The 26,309-nt window shown below is 42.0% G+C and overlaps 1 protein-coding gene across 2 annotated transcripts in view; it reads left to right on the top strand.

Annotated features, from left to right (window-relative positions):
* Positions 1-23,907, top strand: part of TTC39A (tetratricopeptide repeat domain 39A) — a 66,325-nt gene extending 42,418 nt beyond the window's left edge. The window contains exons 9-19 of one of the 2 annotated variants that reach the window (XM_065409105.1): positions 1,105-1,213; positions 2,007-2,099; positions 2,281-2,348; positions 2,440-2,499; positions 4,621-4,782; positions 6,572-6,663; positions 8,441-8,561; positions 10,909-11,020; positions 13,406-13,520; positions 16,874-16,990; positions 21,309-21,429. In XM_065409105.1, the coding sequence (XP_065265177.1) occupies positions 1,105-1,213; positions 2,007-2,099; positions 2,281-2,348; positions 2,440-2,499; positions 4,621-4,782; positions 6,572-6,663; positions 8,441-8,561; positions 10,909-11,020; positions 13,406-13,520; positions 16,874-16,990; positions 21,309-21,429 (1,170 nt within the window). Of the gene's footprint in view, positions 1-1,104; positions 1,214-2,006; positions 2,100-2,280; positions 2,349-2,439; positions 2,500-4,620; positions 4,783-6,571; positions 6,664-8,440; positions 8,562-10,908; positions 11,021-13,405; positions 13,521-16,873; positions 16,991-21,308; positions 21,430-23,732 lie in introns of those variants that run through there. The other variant, XM_065409104.1, reaches the window with a different exon arrangement.
* The last annotated feature ends 2,402 nt before the right edge of the window (positions 23,908-26,309 follow it).

Genomic DNA, 26,309 nt, shown 5'->3' with positions numbered 1-26,309 from the left:
TTTGGGACTGAAGACCCCTTGGAGGTACACAGTGTCTTTCTATAAGCAACCTAGGTCCACTGGATATACGTTCTTCACAAACCCTCTGTTGGTTTTTACACTGGATCTTAAACAGGAAAGAAGTGGTTTGCAAGAAATAATGCAAGAGTTAATTTGGAAGAAGTTTTTTTGCAACACTCCTGGGTCTGTCATTTCCTGATATTGCTATTGTAGGCAAGTGCTGCAAGAGTAATTTTAAAATACTTTCTCTCTCTCTCTCTCCCCTACCATCTCACATACTTTATTATCATTAAGTATGTCCCTCAATGTCTCTGAGATATAGATGTATTACGGTGCTCAAATACCACAGTGACAATGGGCATTGTATAAAAACCTGAATAGAACAGAACAGTGTTATACACATAGTACAGATGAACAAACCTGAGGCACAGGGAGGCTAAATGAAGGTCAAGTAACAAGTCACTGTGAGGACTTAGTCTCCAGTATGCCAGTGTTCCTGTCCTCCAGTCTAAAGCGTTAACATATATTATGCTGTGTTAATAGATTCATAGAGTTTAAGGCCCGAAGGGACCATTAGATCATCTAGTCTGACCTCCTGCATATCATAGGTCATGAAATTTCACCCCATTCATCTATATTGAGTCCAATAACTTGTTTGGCTAAATCATATATATTACATTGACAGTAACTATTCATTTCACCACTGTGCTATGTGCCTAGATACATTGCATAGTGGTAACATGTGTCAGTTGCATAGGTACTACAAAATTCTGTGTATTTTATTTTTCAGAAATGATGTTAGCTCTATTGGATGATACTGGTAACTCGTAAGCACTATTGCACTCTCAACTGCACAATTATCTGAATCTCTGCTCTGCCACATGATATTTTGCAAAAGTCAAGTGATAACTCCATTGGAAACTATTACCGTGTGTTCTCCTATAATAACCGCATAAACAATTTATATCACCTCTGTAGATATACAGTGCAGTCCATGTGTTTGAGCTACCAGTATAGCTACAAATGATACTACAGATGTTAAAAGCAAAATAGCTTTGTAATTGCTTTACAAGACTTTGTCTTCCTTCTCTAATTTTTGCACAGGAGTATGGTCTGTTGCAGCTTCAAGAGGGAGCATTGATGTACAGCTTTAGGTCGGTGCTGTGTACCATGCTGCTGCTGTGCTATCATACCTTCATGACCTTTGTGTTAGGTAGGATTATTCACAGTAACCCTGTAATAGTCCTTCCATGTGATCAGTTATTGCTGGGAAACAAGGGGAAGAAGTGGTTAAATTGCAAACCTGTTGGTGAATTGTTCATTCAAACCTGGACTGGACGGAGTTGGATAATTTGTGGTGGTTGATTTTTGCAATAACTGTCATCACTGTGGAAAGGGCTTTGTCCTTGAAGATGGAGGCTTGTGTAGGACATTTGGGAGGGGGATTTGAGGGGATAGCTGGGGTGTTGCCAGAAGAAGAGGTCACAAGAACAAGTTATACTTCCTGAGGTCAAGTGAGTTGTTTTGGAAGTGTTGGTGGGTGGGTGGGTGGGTTTTTTTTTAAGTCCTTGTAAAAAGATTTGTTAAATCCTGTTTTCATGTTAATTTGTCACCCCGTCTTCTTGGGGTGACGTATTTCCCATTCAAATGATGCATTCACTCATGGTCTACCCCTAAAGCACTCTTTGACAAAGTCCCATTGGGCTAGGCCTAGGCAAATATACTACCAGTTTTTAGAATAATTGCTAAATGTATCTGAAAAAATGTGTCATTGGATACCTCAACTCTGGTCTCATAGCCCTTTGCAACTGCAAAAGCCATGCAGTGTGGCCCAGTAAAAACCTGGCCTATTCCAATGCCAGTCTTTATGGTTCTATGCTTTAAAAAGTTGCCATGGTGTTAGGAAATGGGGGGTGCTCCCGTGGCCATTCAGAAGCCAAGCAATGGACAGTCAGGATCTGATCCTGCCCATTTTCACTTTCTTTCTCTTTTTCTGTCTTGCACAGAATTGAGGATCCCAGGAGGTGGGGAGGGAGGGAGCAATGTCGCATGGAGATTTCTGCCAGCACAGAACCAGTTTGCCTTTATGGTGCCTCCATGTAAGCACAACTTCTTGGTGCCCTCTTCTGATCTGTCTGAAGTGGTGCAGGATGAGGGCCTATGTTTGGACCTAAATGCTACTGTATGGGAGAATTTATTTATTGTCCAGATGATGATTACTCAAGGCTATTGTTTCCGATTCCTTTTAATAATTTGCATTGTTTTACTCAACTAATCTAGGGACAGGGAAAGGAAACATTGAAGAGGCAGAAAGGCTACTCAAGCCTTACTTGGCTCGCTATCCAAAAGTAAGATGAATCCTAATTTAGTTTAGTGTTTTTGTAGCTAGAATGTATAAGCTGCATGAGAATTGTTCACGGTTGCTTTTGTTTATTACAGGGAGCCATATTCCTGTTTTTTGCAGGCAGGATAGAAACAATAAAAGGCAATATTGATACAGTAAGTAATCCTTTTCTCCTTGGAAAAGAACCTCCAAGAACAACGTTGCCCTATTAGTCATAAAGCCTGGCGAAGATTTTAAAAAATAGGAGCGTAGGTTGGGCTTCTAACCATATTTAGACACCCCAAAGCCAATTATCCTAAATTTTGGGCAAGTCCACCTCCAATGCTGAACTTTTTGGCTGGGATCCATCTGTAAATCTGTAGTGCATAAATACAAAACAGGAATTTTATTCTGATAATTGCTTTGAATGGCTTGACCCACTGCTTTCAGCTAATTGAATTGAACAACATAAAATAACCATCTGTGATTTGTTTTAATGACTTGATTGGATCAGGGTTTAATCATTTGGGTTTGAAAGTTCTACCTTGAAAATGCCCAACTTCAAGCAAAACCCCTTTGAAATAATGTTTTTGCAACAGTCCTTTAAAGTGTTGCTGGGCCTCCATGCCGATGTGCAATCAAGAACCCCCATGATTGCTGTCCTGAAAAGGTCGCCAGAAGTGTTGGCTCAGAATGGAGCACTCCAGTCAAACAGTAGCTGATTATATGTATCCTGAACAATGCAATTCCTGATTCAATTAAACTCAGCAGAAATTCCACCAGCTACAGCTGAGTGCTAGGGCTTGGCTACACTTGTGAGTTAGAGCGCATTAAAGCAGCCCCGGGAGCCGTAGCTCACTACCCGTCCACACTGGCAAGGCACGTAGAGCGCTCTGACTCCAGGGCTAGAGCGCTTCTGGTACTCCGCCTCGGTGAGAAGATTAACACTTGGTGCGTATTGGCTGAAACGTCAGTGTGAATGAGGTGTTGCATTACTGCGCTCTGATCAGCCTCTGGAAACATCCCATAATCCCCTTAAATCAAGTGGCCACTCTTGCCATTGTTTTGTAATAGCTGCAGGCATGCAATATGCCCTTTGAAAGCTCTGTTTCTGACAGCCGGCATGCTTATCTGCTCCGAGACAAAGCAACCATTAGTGTGAAATGCTGTGTGTGAGAGAGAGGGGCGGGGGGGGATAAGGGGGATCTGTTGCTGTCTGAACTTACAAGACAGCATGCTGACATGCTCTCAGCCCCCTAAAAACCCACTCTCTCCCCCCACACACATACACACAACACACTCCCTGTCACACTCCACCCCACCCCCCTCATCTGAAAAGCACATTGCAGCCACTTGCATGCTGGGATATCTACCACAATGCACTGCTCTCTGTGGCTGTTGCAAGAGCTGCTAATGTGGCCATGCCAGTGCGCTTGCAGCTATCGGTGTGGACAGATTGCAGCACTTTCCCTACTGCGCTCTACGAAGGCTGGTTTAACTCTCAGCGCTCTACATCTGCAAGTGTAGCCAGGCCCCTAGTTGCAGAGCTGGTATCAAACTATGTGGCTTTAAGGCAGTGGCTCTGAAAGACTGGACAATTAAGCAAGTATGTGTGTGAGAGTGATGAATGTGGTATGCTGTCTTGTGCTGCTCTTACTCCAGTGTGATGATAGCGTAACAGTTCTCCAATATTAATGCTCTTTGTCTAACCCATCTTGAAACCTGCTGTGCCTTTAACGCTCTGCAGTTATTTTCCTTTGCCTGCTCTTGGACTTCTCTCCGTCCAAACTGACTTGTACTCTTCTCTTCTCTTGCTGTTTTTTACATGTCCCAAATACTCTGGGGCAGATCCTCAGCTGGTATATATTGTCATTCTCCACTGATGTTAGTGGAGCTTTGATATATACACCAGCTGAGGAACTGCCCCTCTGACTTTAATTTCCTAATCTTCCCTCGCAACAAACACTGCTCTTGCTGCTCTACTATTCAACTACACTCGGCATCCGGTAATAAAATTAAGGTATAAGGAGGACTCTAGGTGGTAAACATGATAATACAGGGTGAGACTGAAGTCAAGGGTCTGATCCTGCTGCCTTGAAGTCAGTGGGCCTGATCCTAGGAAATGCTGAGCACTCTCAACTCCCCACTTAGAGTTAGAATTGAGGGCACTCCCCACCTAGGAGCAGCATTGCGTCCCAGTGCTGTTTACCGAATGGACGCATTTGACGTGTCTATTCTATGAAACCTGTTTTTTTCTCACGGTGATTATGGTTATGTTTGGACTTTCCTTGGTTCAGGCAGTTAGTAGGTTTGAGGAATGCTGTGAGGCCCAACAGCACTGGAAGCAGTTTCATCACATGTGTTACTGGGAACTAATGTGGTGCTTCACCTACAAGCGCCAGTGGAAGATGGCCTATTTCTATGCGGATCTGCTAAGCAAAGAAAACAATTGGTCAAAGGTAAGCTAAAGTGAAAAGAAAACCAGTAGTTAATGAAAGAGAGACCAAAGCTTCGGTGTTACATTTTAATTGGGTTGGGCCACATCTATGGTAGGGTGAGGGCAGTAAAACAAAATTTGGCTTGTTCTGGCTCATGCAGACAATGTATAGAGGGGGAGCAGTGCAGACATTCTAAATTTGTCATAAGCAACAAAAAGTCCTGTGGCACCTTATAGACTAACAGATGTATTGGAGCATAAGCTTTCATGGGTGAATACCCACTTAGTCAGGGAATACACCTAGATTTCAGAGCTGATTTTTAACTGAAGGCAAGTCAACTGGCAAGGAGCTTTGCCATCTACTAATTGGCCATCCTGTGCAATTAGCGGTAGGTCGTTATTTCTTTTATTGCAGTTACATTAATGAACATGAGCTTTTTGGTGACAATGTGAAAGGTAGTGTTTTGTAATGAGAGTTAAACATGATGGTGCCTACTAGGTAATAACTGTAACCAGGGCAAATTCCTTGGTTTAAGGGACTATATAGCCTCCCTCGTGAGCAGATCTGGCCCAACACAATGGAAATGGAAGGGGGTGTTGTCTCTCTGACACTGACTATCTCCCTCCTCCTCATTTATCCGAGCCTCATGACAGCAGCACCTCAGTTGGGTTCTTTGGTCAGCAGCTGATGGAACCAGGGCATTGGCCCTGTCATAGCTCCTGCTGAAGTCAAGTGGCCAGGAGGTAGAGTGGGGGGCAGTACAACTGCACAGAGGGGCAGCCATCCATGTATGATCGCTTCTGTCTAAACCAATGTCAGGCTTGCCTTTGCCATGGAACTCTGGGGCTGAGAGGCCTTGCTGCTGCCTTTTCTGCAGCCACCAAAACTTCTCCCACCAGAGGCAATAATGTCCTGGAGCACTGCAAGCTGAACCTTGCCAAAGTGTCTGTTCTTTTGACCCCTTCCTGGAGGTCACTATGCAGAACAGGGAAATCAGACCCATATCCTGGGGGCTGCAGTAAACTCTGATGGTAAAGACTAAGGTGTCTATAAGAGATTGTAGAGCTCATGAGAAACACCTTCACGTGAGTTCTGTGGGCAGCAGCCAATCACAGAACCAGGGTTTGCATACTGAACATTTGTTGAAAATGTGAATTAAATTATAAACAGGATGAAATGAGAAATTGAGGGGCATTTTTGTGGGCATGTGGCCGCATGAGTTCCGAGGGCAACAGCCAATCACAGAACCAGCCTTTGCATATGCATGATTGTTGAAAACTCCATTCAAGCATTAATTCCATGTCCTATGTTAATTGCTGTCCCCTGCTGTGATGGCCACTACAGCAACCCTCAGGAAGTAACGAATTATTATACTCTACCTTCCCTTGGCATTCACTATAACATCTTCCAGCACCCTGCACTTTTGACCATGTATTACTCAGGAGTTCTTATGTGATTAATCACTAATTAGTTCTCTTTAATAGGGAAGCTTCTTTTTTGTTGCACACACACAAATATTCATAGAATGGAAATAAAAACTGGTACAAACACAGCAAACTAAAAACAATAAAAGATACCATAACATGAGCTCTTCTGTACTCTCTTTTGAAAGTACTGGGTCTTATGCACATATCTCAGTTGGAAAACTGACTCTCCTCTTAAGTGTTTTGTAATATTACTTGAGTTTACAAGGAAAAGCAACAGAGGTTTCCCTCCTTAACAGTACCATCGTGTTGGCTTTGAAATCAATGCTGCTGTGAATACAATTTACTGTACAGATGATGTTGACAGCATTTGCTCTTCACTGTAGGTTACCTATATTTACATGAAAGCTGCCTATCTCAGTATGTTTGGACCAGATGATCACGGACCCTTTGGGGATAATGAAGTGGAACTGTTTAGGTAAGATTTAGAAAGTCCCAACTAGGACACTATTCCATTCCTTACCTTTTCAAATGACTTGCAACAATGAATGTAAATCAGGTGTTGGGAGTAGAGAGGAAAAGTTACTGATTCTGTAGGGTTAATAAGATGCAGATCTGTGTGAATATATCATCCGAATTTGCTTAGGCGTTTCAGACTGCTATCTGACTGCAGGGCCCACACAAATAAGTGTGTGTGTGAGTGAGTGAGAGAAAATAAAATACAGTGTCAGATGCTCAAAATAATTCCCCATTAACTATACTAACATTTTTGGAAAGTTTTCAGCTGCCCTTGAGTATATTTCAACTTCCCATTGGCCCAGAAATGCTTTGAATTAATATCACTTTCTATTTTATCATTGCTACAAGTGGCTGCTGCTATTGCATGCAACATTTTCTATGTTTTTTTTCTATTGTTCCCGGTAGTTAAAGTTGGCATGAGTTTTCTGAAAGCCTTGTACAGATTTCACTACAAGATGTGTGTCCTGATAAAAGGCTGTTGGAGGCAGCCTCAATACAACTGTGAGCCTGGGGCTTGGCATCTGGTAGCACTCTGAAAGGCTCAGGAGGGCGAGCCAGGGGGTGTGCATGCACATTATTGGAACTGTAACTTGAATCTGGTTCTGATGTTTATGCTCAAAAAATGCCTGACTGCTGCTTCAGTTTAATCAACTAGTTACAGTAAAATCCTCTTATAAAATGTAGTTTTATTTTTAAAATAGCTTTATTCTAAGAGATGATCCGTGCCACTTACTGTATAAAAAGTTTTATGTAGTCGTCATGGATCCACTCACTGCTGGGGCGCCGCCTCCTGGCTGCTCTGGGGATTAGCTCCTTCCAGGTGCTACAACCTCCTTTGTTGGTTGCTCTCACTGAGACCCCTATTGCTCCAGCTTCCTCTTTGTGACTTGGCCCTCCAGCCAGCTCGCTACGGTCCTCCCCTTCCCGGGCACTGAAGTGTTTTGGGGCAAACATTCCCAGGAAGTCCGTTTTCTTCTGGTTTGTGAAACTTCCCCAACGGCTGGTAGGGGAACCCAGGCTTACATTCTATTCTGGGTTCCAGCTCAGGGACCTTCTGATCTGCAGCCAAAGTCTGCACTATCCTATACCTTGCTGCTTTTCCCCTGAGCTTTTCCTACCTTTCTGTCTCTCCCTGTCCCCACTGCCTCAGGTTTGCCAGCCTAAACTCCCTCCTCCCAGGGAATAACTGTAGGCTACACTCCATAGTCCCAAACACACGTCCCTTCATTATTATTTATTATTAATTATTATTCACCCAGGGGGTGACTGAGGACTACTTCCCTGCAGCTGCTTTCTACTCTCAGCTCCTGGGCTTTATACAGGCCACTCCTGTTCCCCTCCAGCTGACTTTCATCTAATTAATCCCCACCCCCTGGGTGGTCCTCCAGGTGCAACAGAATTAGCCCACTTAGCCACCGTAACCCCTTCAGGCCTTGTGTGGGATGGACACCCCCTCACAGGTCCATTAAAAACATAAATTAGTTACTGCAGATTTCCTCTTACCCAGATTGCAGTTTGTACATTGAAACTACTCAGGGCATCTGTATTTTCTCATAGTTCATTACAAGAAAGATTTCACGGGATGTGGTATTCCTCAGGCGATGGCTTTGTTTGGTCTTTACATGTCAACACCTCTCAATGAATCGGTCTTTTTAATTTTTTTTGTTTTAGTTTGAGTGGGTTTTTCCAGATATTCAGAGGGGCAAAAATGACTTTAGCTGCTTTTAATCTTCCAGGACTGTGCCTAGTTTGAAACTGAAAATTGCAGGGAAGTCACTGCCTACAGAGAAGTTTGCCATTCGGAAATCTCGGAGATACCTTCCCTCAAACCCGGTTCCTTTGCCTGTGCCTGCGTTGGTAGGCTGGAAAGATGTCTTATTCCCCCTATATTTTTCAGTAATTCACAATATGGAGACAAAAATTAGATACTTAGAATGGTATATGTCGAACCCCCCTCCAAGAGCCTGAAATGTTCCCAGGACCTAATCTCGCAAATGCAAAGAATGTAAAACTGGGGCATGTGCTGCACTCTGGGAAATGAAGCCAGATGTGTCACACCTGAATATGCTGCATGTGCAACTCACTATTTCACTTTTTAGACTACAACACACTCCACAGCTTTTCACTGTTCGTGCTCCGGTAGACTTTACTTTTGGTGCCCATGTTTCAAAGTCTCATCCACTGGGCCAGCATTCCGGGTACAGCTGGGGAGAACATTAGGCAGGAAACAGGCAAAAACTGGTGAAATTAGATACTTTTGAGTTTAGCCAACCTGAACGTGAATGTTGGAAGCTCAGTTTGAAAGATTAGCAGCTATGCTCTAGGGTACGTAATGGCTAGGAGGACAAAATTCAGCCACTTCTTTGCAGCCAGACTAGAACACTGCTGTGTATGCTGGACATCCATCCCTGGCTGATCCCCCCCAGGGCCAAATAAGAATAACTGCTCTGAAGTCTCATTGGTGGAGCATTAGGAGAGGACCACCTCTGCACTCATGTGAAAGCCAATCCCTGGAGAATGGTGAGAGAATAGCAGGGGATCTGGGTTCTGTAGGTTTGCTAAGTGTGGTTCACATCAGAGCCTGAACTCTGGGTTCATCGCTTTTGAGCGTGCCACCCATGTTCACAACAACTGGAAAATTTTCTAACCAATTCAGCTGTTTTGTCTAGTTGTATGCTGTCTCTCAGGTCAGGCATTTCCTTTAAGAGTCTTGGTTGGTATGTATCTTAAAGACAACTCAAAGAATCATTTTGCTCTTTTTTGGGGGGGTCAGTACATCTCCTCTTATAGTTTCACTCATGAGTGCCTGACCTGAGAGAGTGTACATTCATAGCTAGTACTCTTCTCTCAGTCCACTGGCAGTAAAATGTGATACCATGGTTTGTTTCAAAATTCAGTCTCTGTTGCAACTGCACGTCAACTCAGCATGCATAATCCCTTAAGGACCAGTTTCAACAAGATCCAAGGATTTAGGTGGAGGCCAATAATGGGGTCACCTCTAGTGAAAATTACTTTGCATCCACACCCAATAGGTTTCCATACGCCATTGGAAGCCAGAAACAGCCACACTTGAGTTTTGCTGGGGCTGGTCTTATGTGATGGTGCAACAGGTTTCTCTAGCAAGTCTTCTTGCTAAGTATCCGGTTTCCATTTGCTGCAATTGCACTTTCAAGGCACCAGGTGTCACTCTCTAATTGTTAAAGACTAGGGGATGGATGGAGTTGGGGTTCAGGTAACAAGCAATTTATAACAGAATTTTAACTGAACTGCTATAATTTCTAGGACTTTTCATTTGGGTGGGAAGGAACTTGCTTGTTGGAATCAGGTCCTAACTCACAGATTTATCCCAGAAAGTTTTTATTTAAACTATGGAAAAATGCAGTTTGGGGTCCTTTTATAACCACCCACGCAACTGAATCTTCACTAGAGACAAACAAGCATAGCTGTCTCCTCAACCATTAACAAATAGCTCAGCTATAGCAAATGCCTTTGCTTATCAGCCCTAGAATAAAATTAACGTGTGCGGGAATTTAGAAATAAGAAACATTTAAGTTACAAAATAGCCCTTTTAGAAACAGGTAAAGAAAGGTTCTAATAAGTCTCCATAATAACTCTCTCTTTAACTCTTCTTCTAAAAGTCCCAGATGTGATGGTGATTGTAGTGATCGGCACTTCTTATTCGCATTTAGAATAGAGCTTAGGCTCATGTCCTGTAGGCCAGTGAACTGCCCCAATGGAAAAGCCATACAGAATGAATAGGGATGAAACCAATAGGACTGGCTGTATAGAATTTATTCCAAAAACCTTATATCTTTAGTTGACAATGATATACTGAGCCATCCAGTCCTCCAATCTGTGTCTCAGCTTCAGAGCTGCCTCCTATATTACAGAGATAGGGTTGGTGTTCTACTCAAGTGATCTGTATTGGCAACGGGAAGAAGTGGACTAGATGACTTAATAGGACTTCAGAGTAGTAGCCGTGTCAGTTTGTATCAGCAAAAACAATGAGGACTCCTCGTTGTTTTTGCTAATAAGACTTAGATTTCCAGCACTATTTGCTTTTAGCAATAAGTTACAGTGAGGCCATATCAGCAATATCCGCACCTAGGAAGGAATTCGTAACTTCTGCCCTTTGCTTAAATAATTAGCTACCTACAACTCTCCATTGCCACATTAATGAAATGTGTTCTCTGGCCACCCCTAGGAAATGATGTATATCTGGAATGGCTATGCTGTGATTGGAAAATGTCCTGATTTAACAGAAGGCATGTTGCAGACATTAACTGAGGCAGAAGCAGCTCTGGAAAGAAGCCCAGGTAAGCACTGATCTGATTTAAGCAGGTGCTTTACAGTAGTATATATACTTGAAGATATTCTGGTCGTCTGTGAATAAAAGTTTTCCAGCTAGTAAAACAAGTTAATACAGTCACAAGAGTGAGCTGGATTATGTCACCATGTGTTGTTAATACAGATAGGAATAATATTCCTCTATTAATGCATTAACTTGTAATATGGCATTAGAGACTTGTCACTTACAGGATGCATCTTAGGAACCGTCCACAAATATGTATTGAAAGACCATTTCTTTTACAAAATACATATTTAAATCTAAGGGTTAAATTTATCATTTGCATTGACTTCAATTACACTATGGGTGACAGGCCACAAACTGCACATGCTTCGCTATATGCAGGTGCTGTATTATTTCAGTTCTAATGAACACAGTGGAGGAGACAAGCGTCAAGCTGATTTATAGATAGCACCATCACCTACTAACCAACAAGCTGGAGGGTTGACGGATATCTGTGAGTTAACTATTTGCTGTAAAACACTTACACTTAAATGGACTGTGCAAAAAAACTGGAGCATAAGAAGGGAATGGTACAAAATTAGGTCAGACTCTTATACCATGCCTGGTTTCAGTGTGTTAACTAGACAGGCATGGCAGAGTAGAATTGCTGTTTTTTCTCTCCATCTTTTATTTTTGGTCTCCCCAGTCCAGCAGGGGTTCCCCGGCCTGCATAGCTGCCCTTCTGCAATTCCCCCTATACTACAAACCTTTCATTCTCATCTATACTCGCCACCTTTCTGTGAAAGGTTCAGACCTTACCATGACAGTGGAGTCTGGGTCAAATCAACACCCTGAAATCTTTTCTAGACCCTTAGTCTTCCCTGCATATACACTGCACGTTACCACAACTATTCTCCAGCTAGCAGACAAGTTAAATTCTCTGAAGAACGCTGTTAATGTTGTTGTTGCTCGTCCAGCAGGTGTCATTCAGCTACTTAGTAATACTCATCATTAGTATCTCCCTAGGCCCAGAGACCTGAGAGGCATCTTCCTAGCCCATTTGGTCAGGGAATGACATTGTCATCAGCTGGTGGCTTGTGTCCTTCAGTGAACATCTAGAAAAACTAGTAATTCAGTTTGAAACATTGAAAATTAAACTTTTAAGTCAATCTGAGGCATATGAGTTGCTTGAAGTATCAGGCAAGTTTGTCCCCTTTTTAACTCTGAAAAAGGTGGTGGGGGGGGGAACCTTTTAGCTGAAGGGAAGGGAGTTTGGGGTAATGGTCAGAAAAGGGACTTTTGCTGCCTCAGTCACCCATTCTGCTACTGTGTCATGGGTCAGCATGTGCCAGTTTGCAAACCATGCAAACTTCCTTGCAGAGTTTGTTGAGGCTCATCAATGACTGTAAAGTGCCTTGAGGATACGGTCTGAAAAGTGCTGTATATTTTAAATGAGAAGTATATACTAAAAGCAGTTTTTTTTTCTCTAATGCCTTTAGGTGTTACAATTAGCAGTAATATGTTTTACAAAAGTGTGATTTTTCAAGTTGACAATGTCCATTTAAATAGCAGTATACAGAAGGAGACCAAGTTAGACTGAAATCCTTGGGGCACGGATCTAACACTATAAAGACCTAATCCAGCAAACATGTATGTGACTGATGGTATATGCTGTAAGAAGTCCGTTGAAGTTAATGGAAGTGTTCATGGGAATAAAATTCTCACGTGCATAAGTCTTTCCAGGATTGGGCCCTCAATGACTAGTTTATACAACGTGCATATCAGTGGCAGGATACATTATACGTTTTAAAAAGTGCATACATGTAAATGTGTTCACAGAATAGATGGCCAGTGGGGATTGCTGATATACATTTGACTTATCTTACTGGAAGAAAAAAAGACCTTGCAGGCTCTAACCCACTTAACTGTGCACATAGCTAGTCTGGAACAATGTGATCCCATCACTTTTATCTTCTCTTCCTTTCCCCATGGGAAGCAATTTTGCTTTTTAAACAGCTACTTGTGCATCTTCTCTTAAGTGGAGTCCCTATCAGGTCATGTATGCAGACCCTAGTGCCTGCACTGAAATAACAGATCGTGTACACGCCATGAATGTCCGTGAGGATGCAAAGGTTCTAGTGCATCTCTGATTGCAGATCAGGGCCTTAGACCATAAACTCCAAAGGGCAGCAGCTATCTCACAAGAAGTGTAGGGAATCCAGCCAGTCTGAATGGGGCACTAGTGCCATACAAATAAAAAAAAAAAATGCTCTGAAAATCTCAACTGTTGCAAAGAGGTTTTGAAAATGTGCCTGCTAAGTATTTTTGGAACAGCAATGTTTAATTTTTTTTTAAGGTACCAAGTTATTTCAAAATGCAAAACTGATAAAACGGTTACTTTATCTTGCAGCTACAGAATTACTAGCAGATGACCAATGTTTGATAAAGCTGTTAAAGGGTTTATGTCTGAAGCACTTGGGCAAGATTTCTGAGGCAGAAGATCATTTCATTTACATCCATTTAAAGTAAGTTTTTTCCATATTTAACACACAGAAGAACTCAAGAAATGCTGAGTGTAAGTAGCACTGTCAAGCAGTCAAGTCTTTTAAGTCAAGTCCAAGCCTCTCTAAAATAGCTGTGTAACAGTGGTACCATTTTGCTCAGCAAATCTACAATCCATGTGTATACAGAGATATCTGCTGACTTTAGGGACCAAAGTGCTTTTCTACTTCTGCTAGCCCTGCAGAGTCAACACAACTAACAGAGTGTGAGCTGAATTCTGTTATTTCTTGTGCACCATCAACAGAATTGTTCACTGAATTCACATAAGAAACCTATTGAAGGTGATGAGGATGCACAGGTGTTGCACAGGGCATACTTTTTGGTCTGCACAGTCTTTGTGGATGATGTATGAAAAGATGGATGCACTGCTACCGACTAGGGATTGAATGGCTAGGCGGCAGTTCTGCAGAAAAGGACCTAAGGGTTACAGTGGACGAGAAGCTGGATATGAGTCAACAGTGTGCCCTTGTTGCCAAGAAGGCTAACGGCATTTTGGGCTGTATAAGTAGGGGCATTGCCAGCAGATCGAGGGATGTGATCATTCCCCTCTATTTGACATTGGTGAGGCCTCATCTGGAGTACTGTGTCCAGTTTTGGGCCCCACACTACAAGAAGGATGTGGAAAAATTGGAAAGAGTCCAGCGGAGGGCAACAAAAATGATTAGGGGGCTGGAGCACATGACTTATGAGGAGAGGCTGAGGGAACTGGGATTGTTTAGTCTGCAGAAGAGAAGAATGAGGGGGGATTTGATAGCTGCTTTCAACTACCTGAAAGGGGGTTCCAAAGAGGATGGATCTAGACTGTTCTCAGTGGTAGCAGATGACAGAACAAGGAGTAATGGTCTCAAGTAGCAGTGGGGGAGGTTTAGGTTGGATATTAGGGAAAAAAATTTCACTAGGAGGGTGGTGAAGCACTGGAATGGGTTACCTAGGGAGGTGGTGGAATCTCCTTCCTTAGAGGTTTTTAAGGTCAGGCTTGACAAAGCCCTGGCTGGGATGATTTAGTTGGGGATTGGTCCTGCTTTGAGCAGGGGGTTGGACTAGATGACCTCCTGAGGTCCCTTCCAACCCTGATATTCTATGATTCTAAGAACCCAGCTTGACTTGAAGAGCACAGGTTGAGTTTGCAAGGCTGGAAGTTAGAAAAAACTTGCATGTAATTGAGCATGTTTGATATAGAACCATTGAAATGCAGTAAATGTGCTCTCCCCACTCCCCCCCACCCCCGCACGCACACACAGTCCCATTTTTATTCATTTGTCAGAGGAGAACCATATTTTAATTCAGCTGAGTAAGACCTAGGACTGGTTGGGGGTTTCTGTGAGAGGAATTTTAAAAGAGCAGTTGAGGAGGACAAGCCTTAATTGTACCTTTCTAAAGTATCTGTGATGGTATAGTTAAGATTCTCTTAGCTCTTCTATTAGAAACCTTTATTTTTGGGTGTATGTAACTTTAGAACCAAAACGATTCCTAGGCTGGCTGTTGCTCTCTTACATCCCGATCCCGGAATTTGTTCTGTGTGCAGATTCCCACACCCTATGGAAGCTCTGCGTAGTTGGAGACAGCTGCGTCCATGGAAAAAGTTGCGGGATTGGGACCTGAATCTCAATATTCCTCAGTCAAGTCACTGTAAAATTGGGTAGAAAAACCTCATTATGAATTAGATACAGTACTAAGTGAAGCTTTCCCGGGTAATTAAATTACACCCTCCAATTGCTCTTCCTGTCCCTAAGGCCCCATTTACATTAAGGACATTAGCACTGATGTAACTATATTAATTTAGTTATATTGGTATAGATGCTTAACATAAACATGCTGCACCGGCACAGCTTAACCTGGTAACATACTGAAGTGGCTATGTTGACATAATTAGAACGGTGCACATTTTCTTAACATCGACAGGACCTAAGAATTTGGCTTTACATATGCAGTCGAAGTGAGTTTTGTTTTTGTTTTCATAGGGCACTGACCCATTGTGTACCTTCTGAACAAAACAAATCCATGCCCTTTGCCCTTACAAAAATAGTTTAAATTCTAAACCCAAGTTTAATGGCACTTAAAGCTTAGTCTTCACCTGGGGGGGTGGAGGGGAGGGGAGGTGAAGTGAAGTGTGTTGTACTGTGTCATAGTTAACACGTGAGAAAATCCTAGCGAAGACAAGGCAGTTTGTAAGTTTTTCACATGGAGTTAACAGGTTGTATTAAACCCTATCGGGGAGCCTAACCTTTAACTCAACCTGCTAACATGTGAAAACTACAAACTGCCTTGTCTTCACTAGGATTTTACCTAGCGTTCGCTAACTTGAGTTAAGAATGCAGCTGTTTTCTTCTCAGTGAAGAGAAATCTAAAGGGAGTCAGCAGAGAGCCTGGAGCAATAGCTTGGAGAGGTGTGAACTGCTCCATTCATTTTATTAACTCCGGTGCCCAGTGATGATGATTTTAAATACCAACATTGTTAACTATTTCATTCCTCATGTAAGAGGGAGGGAGAGTCACAGACGGCACAATTTAGGCCATGTCTACACTAGCGAGCTTACAGCTGTACTAATGCAGCTCTGCTGCTGTACGATCACTCCTGTAGCCGCTGTATCCCGTGGGAGAGAGCTCTTCCATTGACGTAATTAAACCACCTCCAACGAGCGGCATTAGCTACGTCGGTGGGATAGTGTCTCCTGCCAATGTAGCGCTGTCCACACCAGCGCTTCTGTTGGTGTCACTTATGTGCTATGGGGGGTGTTTTTCACACTCCTGAGCGACACAAGTTATACCGTCAAAAGTGCTAGTGTAGACATACTCAGAGTAAGGCTAACTTCTCACTTTGGTGCCATAAGTGGGTGACATTTAGGAGCTAGTCTCACTTATTTTTCCCCCACCCACTCATAAAGAAGCTACGCCCCAGGAACCTATCCGAGCCTGTGTGTATACTGAAGCCCAATCAAGTGGGAGCCAAGCTCAAAGAATCAGTTGGCAGAACTATCCTATTTGAAATAACTGCACAATATACAGTGAATGGCATCTCATTTTGGCAATGCAAGTGGGTGGTGCATGGAGCACTGCTACCTTTTTGTTATTTCCCTCCCCTCCACTAAGTCAATAACATGCTGCAGAAGATGGTCATGTATTGGCATGCAAATGTATAGAGCACTTACTGAATAACCTAGAGATAGTCCTAGGTTAGAGTACCTGAAGAGTAAGCATCATTGAAGAGATTGACTATTCCCTCCTAACCCCAACTGAGCTCCTATTTGTTTGTAGCTAGAATGAGAGGAAATTGCAGCATGAAAACCTTGTAACTATGTTTCTCCTTCTCTTGCAGTGAGAGGAAGATAAAGTATGACCATTATTTAATTCCAAATGCCCTGCTTGAACTTGCTGTACTATACATGGACCATGGTAGAAGAGAAGAAGGAGTAAAGTTACTGGAAAGAGCAAAGTAAGACTATCAATTGCCTGCTCAGGTCTCTATCTAGTCAATTTGATTAAGGCATTGTACTGAAAGGTAGGGGGCAAGGCAGAGATCATTGACTAATGTAGTGGATACTTTTTTTATTGTTAGTATTATGGTAGTACCAACCACGACCAGGGCCCCCATTGTGGTAGGCACTGTCCAAACACACAGTAAGAGACCATCCCATCTGAAAGATCTTACAGTTTAAACAAAGGCTGGGAGGGGGGAATTGAGGCACAGAAAGGTGAAGTCGCATCCCAAAGGTCACACAGCAGGTTGGTGACAGAGTTGGGAATAGAACCCTGATGTCTGAAATCCCAATCCAATGTATTATTTGCTGGGCCATGCTGCTCCTTAATGCACCAAACGTATTTTACTTTCAGGAAAACTCCTGCTTTAAGTATTGAATAAAAGCAGTTTAAAGATTTTAACTTGACTATCAGTATTTCCCACTAGAAATCACTCCTAAATAACAAAGTAACTGCCTCTTCAGGCTATTTAGCTTTGCATGGAGGATACATTTGGTGAAGTCAAGAATCTGTGGTATGTCAGAAATGCAATTGCTAGCCAGCAATCATCTTTTCTTCTACTTCATTGAAGTGCATGTAGTAAAAATGATTTTCAGGTTGTATTTAGCTTCTTCATTTGCATTACTTTAAGTGTATCTGAAAAATAGCAGGACTGTTTCACTTTGCCATACTACTGTTTGAACATTACTAGTTTTCTATCAATTAGATTTATCAAGAACATCTTGGCTTGATAGTGTACTTGCCTCATAACAGACTTACCATTCTGTCTCTGCACCGTTCTCAGCTTTATATTGGGCCAGAATTTCTTCCTGAAAAAAATAGTATTGTACACTATAGACCATGCTGTATAAATATTTCCTAAGTAATAACTCTTGTGGTTAGGTAGGTGTTATCCCACTTTACTGATGAGGACGAGTGGGGAAGTAGCCTGGCCAAGGTTACACGGAGCCAGGATTAAAATGTAGGAAATCCTGACTTCTCCCCCCCAGTGCTTCTGACCCCAGACTACACAGTCTCTCAAATAACACATTTAGAACAACAAAAACTTCATTCTACACAAAGCTAGTTGAAAGTGACCACCATCAAAACACTTAGCACCCCCCAAAAGGACCTCACCCACTTCCTTTGAAAAGCTGTGCACTTAAAAATAGTCTGGAAATGAAGAGTTAAGGAATCCAGACAGTTCCTCACTCAGTCTAATGCTTCCTCACTTACTGCAGTGCTCTGCCACTTCAGGCTCCATGCTCTCCCAACACACACCTCTAGGCTTGAGTCAGCAACTAGGGCAGCACAGCCTGGAATCAGTAGCAGCTTAGTTTATATTTAGAAAAGTTTACAAATTATTTAAGACATTGTTCTCTGTGTAGGCAACGGGGAGAACAAGTTTAAAGAGAAATATTGCATCCTGCCACTTTTTGAAGCACAGAGCATTGTTCTGCTTTGGCCTAATGTATGAAGAGTTAGTTCTGGGGCTTTCTTCAGCCGGGTCAAACAAACAAGCAAACAAAAAACAATAAGCAAAGGATAGCTTGCTTCAGCCAGGAGTGAGAAATAAATAGCTCTTAACTTACTCTTTGGTGAGCAGCATATTCCTGCAAGGTGCTCAGTTTCCATGCTGCTTTGCTCAGACATGGGCACTTACAATGGGAAGCTTGCTTCTCCCTTTACTTTGGATCAGATATGGCTGCTCCATAATACTTGAGTAAATCCCCCAGCTGCTGATCACCTGCTATCTAAAATAACTCCTTTACCCCAAAGATTTCTAAAATAACTCCAAAAAGAACAGGAGTACTTGTGGCACCTTAGAGACTAACACATTTATTTGAGCATAAGCTTTCGTGGGCTACAGCCCACTTCTTCGGAAGCATAGAATGGAAAATATACATACAATATATGTTCCATTCTGTGCTTCCGAAGAAGTGGGCTGTAGCCCACGAAAGCTTATGCTCAAATAAATGTGTTAGTCTCTAAGGTGCCCGAAGTACTCCTGTTCTTTTTGCGGATACAGACTAATACGGCTGCTACTCTGAAACCTAAAATAACTCCCTGTCTCTCATACGTGTAAAAAAACCCTTTTGTTTATCAGTTCACTACACTGTTACCTTTTAGGAATGAGAAAAGCATTATCATGGTAAGATCATTTCACTGTAAATATTTAACGACTGGAGATGCAATTCTAAACTGGGCATTCAAAAAATCCATGCAAGTTTTTCCTAAACCACTAGAGGGAGAACTGGTTGTGTAAAGCCAATTCCTGATATGCAGACTCATGTTTGCAAATCCAAAGAGTGGAGACAAGCGTATACTGCCTGTCACATGGCGCTTTCTTCCGTGTGACCTACATCCATATACTACTGCTGGTTTGAGTATCTTAGCAGTAAGAGAGTGAGTGGGGTGAAATTATAAACATTGTTGGTTTGGATGTAAACAGAAGTACTTGCATTTATACTGGCATATGCTACAAGCAATATTTTTAATCCACTGAGGAGAAAATGAGATTTGGAACATCTGGATAATGTAAAAAAACTAGGAACTGGAGATCAGCAAAGTCAGAGAGAGAACATAAACAGAAATGGTCACAAGCTATCCTCCACCGGCCTTCTTGTGTCAGTTGTTACATTGTTAAGCTAAGCAGCAGAGTGATAGGTTTGGAGTTCAGAGCTTTCTCATAGAAACTGCCACATTTCTAGGTCCCATGAGTGATATGACTGAATGAAGCTGAATTGAAATGCTTTTAAAAATAAACTGTTTAAGACTTTAATAATTAACACGCATCTGTAGTATAAAAATGACAACTCTCTCTTTAAATAAATTAAAATGGTCTGACACCTGCCAGGACTTAAGCTCTCTGTTTCTCCTGTAACAGGAGAGACGTTAATACCTACAAAAGAGGATCTGTGCTTGCGGGCACTGTCTTAGGGCTTTAACTGACAGGAAATGGAAAAACCTCAACTCAGGTTGCCCTAGCTGTTTAGAATATAATATTATGCTGTAGGGACAAATCCCCAGGTCAGCACAGGACATATGTGGAGGAGGACAGAATCCTTTCTTTCCTCTTCCCCCTATGCGGTGGAGCTGGTCCATGAAGGCTATCCCAGCCCAACTCCCCGTCTTCTTCTAGTCCCAGATCAGCTGGCCCGCTCATCGCCCTGCCCACTGATGCTGCTGCCAACAGGTTTGTCTTAGGACAGGGGACTGGATTTGGTCCCTTTATCCTTTTTGTGTGTCTTAAAACATTTCTGTTCAACTGTAGCCCCATCTTGGCTCACCTTTTCTGCAGCATGTTTTACAAAGAGTTTTTTTTAAAGGGCATGAAGGGGTTAAGTAATTATACAGTTTGACTGGTCTTCAGCTTCCTGCCTTCTGTGCTTCAGCTGGGGCCATGTACCTTTGTAGCACTTCAATTGTACAATGGTTTGATTTCCTCTTGTGGTTTAATGTCAGAAAATGACACGTGGTTTCTACTCTGAGTAGCGTCCATGCCAAGAGATCTCCAGAATCAGTTTGTTTCTTCTGGATGTTTCAGCTCTCTCTTGTGTAGCCTTTTGTTCGTTTACTAAATTATTTTGTAAATTCAGCAAATACGTTGGAGACAAGAATTTGAAGTGACCAGAAGAAACTGTAGCACGGAAAACAAGCACACACACTCACCACTCCTCCCATGGTTTATATATCAACATTTAGGCACTTCAAAAAAAAAAAAAAAATCCTTTCCCTGCATTATGCTACATTTTTAAAACGAAGGGAATTTTTTAATCAAAATTTCATCCTTTACTTGTGAACATTGCACTCACTTTCACATTCTGCTGTTCCTGGACTCACATGGCTGCAGCAAAATGGTTAAATACCAGTCCTCACCCTACACTAACAATTATTATTAAAATGAAGGGGGTGGGGGGAGATCCCATGAAGATGACTAATCACAGTAAAGTTCAGTCAAACATAAAAAAAAAAAAAATTAAATCTAATTTCTGGGAATAAACGGAGTTGACATCATGGATATTTAATATGGACTCAGCATTCTGAAGGAGTGGAACAGATTCAGTTTCTTATTAAGCTGTATTTTCCCTGGTACTTGCCAGACACTAGAACTACAAATAAAAGAACAAAGAGCTGCATTGTTCTGCCAAGCACATATAGCCTTATATTTTAGAGACGGCAACAAAGGAGATTGTGAAGAAAGGCTTTTAGCTGTCTGCAATTGTTTTGTATAGTAAAAATAACTAGAAAATATGTAATGATATGATGCTCAGAATGGATTTGTTTTTGTTTAGACAAAATTACAAGAATTACTCCATGGAAACAAGAACACATTTCAGAATTCAAGCTGCCTTGCACCAAGCCAAATCGGTCTCAGAAAATGGAGTACATTCTGGAGCTTCAACAGTGTCGTAACCTTTTCTTCTTTGATGTCTGTGTGCAAACTTTGAAACATTATCGCCCTTCTCTGTTAAATCAGTGGGAGAGACCAGAACATGTGATACCTAAAAGATTTTGAATCTGTGGTGACAGTCTGGCAAAAAACAAAACAACCTCCCCACTCCCACCCCCCACACCTTTACAAAAGATTTCTTTTTCCAAACGTGGCTTGTAATTAATTTTTAATTTATGTATATATTACATTTACTTATTTGCTAGGATATGAACTGGGACAACTAAACAAGAAGGCTTATTGGTTTTGATCTGACTTGGTTATGAATGTAAATTTGAATTTATATTGATGTTACTGCGAAAAAGAAACACTTTTCCCTGATCCCTGAGTTGTTTACCTGTTTCGTTTGGTGAGAGAAAATTCAGTCTTTCAGATTAAGTCAGAAGCTTTTGAATCTCAGGCATTTCGTTATTCATACAAAGATCTTCTTATCAGGTTTTCTCTTCAGTAATTTTCTAGCTGCTGAAACAAACTTGCTAGTAAAGACCTTAAGAAGTTTCAATTATGCAAATGTGATTTTTTTTTTCTTCCAATTTGTCTGTTCTATCATTTTTTGTAGGCTGGATAATTTACAGTATAGCCAGGATTTTAGAAAAAAGCAAGTGAAGAATACAGTGGAAGAGTGGATCATTTATCCTCCTTAGGCTAAATTAAAAATGACCAGGGGGCCTTGGGAACCAAACCCATCAGCGTTTACCAGAACAAACATGACTTGAAGTTTAAGAAATGCACTACTATCAGGGCCGGTGCTACCATTTAGGCCAACTAGGCGGTTGCCTAGGGCGCCAAGATTTGGGGGCGCCAAAAAGTGGTGCCCCCAATTTGTTTTTGTTTGTTTTTTTGTTTTTTTTACAGCAGTCGCTGCGCTGGGAGGGAGAGGGAGTCTGAGCCACCGGCACGCAGCCCCGGGGTTCCCCTGGGTCAGCGCACTGCCGGCAGCCCAGGGGAACCCCTGGGTCAGAGCTGCTGCACGGATCCCCGGGCCGGGGGGTGGGGAGCTGCCGCGGGGGGGTGCCTCAGGGCCGCGGGGGGGAGGGGGGGGAGCTGCTGCACAGATCCCCGGGCGGGGGGGGGGAAGCTGCTGCGGGTGGGGGCGCCTCAGGGTGGGGGGGGGTAGGGAGCTGCCGCAGGGCTGGGGGGGGGGGGGAGGGGGGGCGCGCGCAAGGTGGAAGTTTCGCCTAGGGCGCGAAACTTCCTTGCACCGGCCCTGACTACTATTCCACTGTTTGTTCAGCAGTACAAAATTAATTTGACAGTAAACTTTTCCTGGAAATCATGGCTCATGTAGCTGCTATTTCCATGTTTAAAAAGATTCTTTATAAATGTTTTCCATAGTAAGAAGTTTGGGCTGGAGCAACTCCTGTGTGTAGATCTCCTTCTTGCCACAAGAGGGAGCAATGTGTCTACAGTCTCATTGCCCCCTCTGCCCTTATTCTCCATAGATGCCCCTCTGCTGCAAATCTGAGAGGAAAGTGCTCTGTAGAGATTTCAGGGCGCCTCAGCCTGGCACTGTCTGCTGGAGAATGGCTAGATTTCGGCACAGAAGTCCAGTTTGGAGTTAACACAGCCTTAAGTTGTATTTACTGCCCTCTGGGCTCCTTCAGCAACTCTGTTCTCAGTAGAGGGTGGGTGGAGTAAGAGGAGAGAGGGCCATTTTTGCAGGCAGGCTCCTGCCTGCACTGTGAGGGAGTCCCTTCTTGCATGCCAGGCTCCATGTTGATGAAAGGCCCTGTAAACTCCACAGCTCCTTTTCCCCCCAAGATGTTGTTCTGCAGGAAGCTCCATAAAAGTGAACCTCAAAGAAGAATGGTCCCACCTCTCTTACCCCCTCCTGCAGGATTTTTCCCGGCAGGAGGAAGGAAATCGGGCAGTTTATAGTTTGCCCTTTCTTCCTCTAGAGAAGAAGTAAAATTGTTTCCCAATGCAAATTAATAGGTCGGAGCACAGACCAATGCCTTTCCACCAGGCTGATTGTTTTTAAGGATATGAGTTGAACATTCTTAACCAAATACAAAGATATCCTTGGTCTTCCATCATTAAAATCATAGGTGGGAATGTCTTTTCTAGAGACAGGACTTTCCCAGTTCCACATACTCACATATACACTACACGGTGGGGCAGCTGTACTATCTTCATATTATGTATCAATAGTTATGAGAAAAAGCATAGATTCAGTACTGCCATGTGTATTTATATAATCAAAAGATTCTGGTCCTGCTTTACACATACAGCTCTTCTAATTCCAATTGCTTATTACTTTTCAAAGGTGTAGGCATATGTTGAACAAGAAATGCCATGAAAATCAACATCATCCCTATGCTGTGCAGAAAAGTGAACAAGCCTTTGGAGTCCTGCTAAAAGTCCATCTCTCAGGAGTCCTGCAGTACAATTTCTTAACATTTTGCTACCTTGCAGCACAAAGCGTAGTCCCCGTAAGATGAAGGTGTTAGCTACGGCTAACCTGGAAGATGTAGTGGGAAAAACAATGTACTGTAGCTTCACCTGTTTTTCTCTCTCTCTCTCTCATTGTCCAAAGGATACGGAGGGAAACATCTCTGTAATGCATGATCAACTTTCCTAATGCTTTGGAGAGATGATAGTATAAATGAAACTGGCTCTCTTCTAGTCACATTAATAGAAATACCTCCTCTGTTAGAGAATGAATGAAAGAGTGATATATGTTTGGAAGGTATCAATATTTTAAATAAATCTTTAACTTTTGGAAATACTGTGCTTCTAGAATTGCTTTAAAACAAAAAAAGCAGAAACAACGAAAAATAGCCTCAGACAAATCTCTTGTGTTAAACAGATGGTCAGTAAATCACTGTTGCTCTAAGATTTATCAACAGAAACAAAGCTAAAGAAATCTGCATACCACTTTGGTAAAATTTTTCAGGGATTTCCCTCTCCAATCAGTAATATTTCTGCAGGATTGGGATAATTCCATTATATTCTGTTCTCTATGGACCTACTTCTGCATATTACTAGCTAGCACTGTAAGACAAAATGATTATTCAAAACTATGTATTTTGGTAAATTTCACTGTATTCACGGTTACTGGCCTTGTTTTATAGGAAAAGCACAAAACAAAGTAAGCTCAACAGCATTCTGTACTTTAGTTAATTCCTTTTGACAATCATTACCCTACATTAGTTAACAGTAGCAAATGTCTCAGTTCTCTGGATTACAAACAAACATACATGTTGGGTAGAGACTTATTTGTATTGTTACTACTTGCAGCTGCTTGTTTAAAAAAAAAAAAAAAAAAAAACAACCTAACTATATGCCTTTGACATATTATTTCACATGACTGCAGCCTCATGACATGGCCACTCTGTCTAGCCACCCCTAGATGAGCATATTTATTGGTTGAATCTAGTACAATGAGCACTAGTGAAGCATTTGCTGATTACCACCCACATGTACATGATGCTGCTAGCCCTGCTAGTACTATTAGCTTTGACAATGGAAAGTGCTGTTCTATATGTCTAGGCTAGAGTTGGATGAAAACCATGGAGCTCTATGAACTTCCCCTGTTTATTTTTTTACTATAAAGTAAAGTTATGAAGAATACAGCACAATTTTTGGGAAGACATACTTCCACACGCTGGAATGTCTATTCTATGTAATTATATTAAAATAAATTTAATTACCACTTAATTCCAGTTATTATAATTCTGCCAAAATCTGAGTCATACCTTAAAATTGACATTTTCCTCCAACGCCGTAAGACTTGCTTTTTTTATTACAGAGAAACAGGGTAATAGAACAATCACACAGTTACACTATATCTTTGTCTCTTCACAACTTTAGAAATCATGAGTTTGGAATATGACAAAACTACTAGAAATAGTGGAAAACCCCCGAGGGATGTTGCCAGTATCCTTCTGTAGAGAAGATGAGACTGAGGATATTGTGAAAGTTCTATTTCAAACACCACAGTGTTGACTGAGATATTACTGCCTAGAATGATTGCTAAATATCTATTAAACTTCTGCATAAGCAAGGTGTTGAAGCTACAGGCCTATACATTTTAGCTTATCATTTCTTATTTGTAGAGAGAGGACTTTCGCTATTGCATAGCAAACCTGAATGTTCAGGTGGCTAGATTTTAGCACTATAAAATGTGTGTGGATACATATACTCATACATTTTGCTTTTCTGAGACAACACTATTTCATGGACTGGATAAAAAGGAAATGCAAAAAGCATAAGGGACTTTACCATTGGCTTGTGTGATCAAGAGGGAATCAAAAGTACTCAGGTCTCACCACTCTCAGCTCAAACATCCAAGCTGTAAGTTGGAACAATTCAGAAAGGAAACCATATATTTAAAATAGCAACTGCACCTGGCCAAGATCCTCCTCTCCCACAGGAAAAACCCACACAAATTGTTTCTGGACAAGCAAGTCTATGATTGCTTTGTGGAGTTCCTCACACAAGTTGGGATTTTCACCATCAAAGGCTACAGGACATATCCCCACACCCGGTGGATTGCTGGGATCCACAGGAAGCTAGACCCGTCTGTGTCCTTTCCCAAAGGGGACCCTGGCTCCTTGGCAGCATGGATCTATTAAACTTGCACTGCCTTAATGATTTATAATTTTGAACTTCCCTCTAAACCAGAAAATGTAATTAAGCCGCCCTCCCAGTACAACAGGATTGCCTGATAGAACAATTGTCTTTAAAGTTATCAATTGCCTATATTTGCAGATAATGAAGCAATGTGTATTCTAAATTTCAATGGTTTTTCTCTGTGGCTTATAATTGTCTGCTCTAAGCTTGTATGCAAAGTTGAAGTCATCAGAAATTTGCTGGCAGTGTGCAAATCTAGCTATTTCTT

This window comes from Emys orbicularis, chromosome 8, assembly GCF_028017835.1.
Source record: "Emys orbicularis isolate rEmyOrb1 chromosome 8, rEmyOrb1.hap1, whole genome shotgun sequence".
NCBI lineage: Eukaryota > Metazoa > Chordata > Testudines > Emydidae > Emys > Emys orbicularis.
Note: the sequence above shows the minus strand (reverse complement) of the source record. Positions and strands in the feature narration are given on the sequence as shown.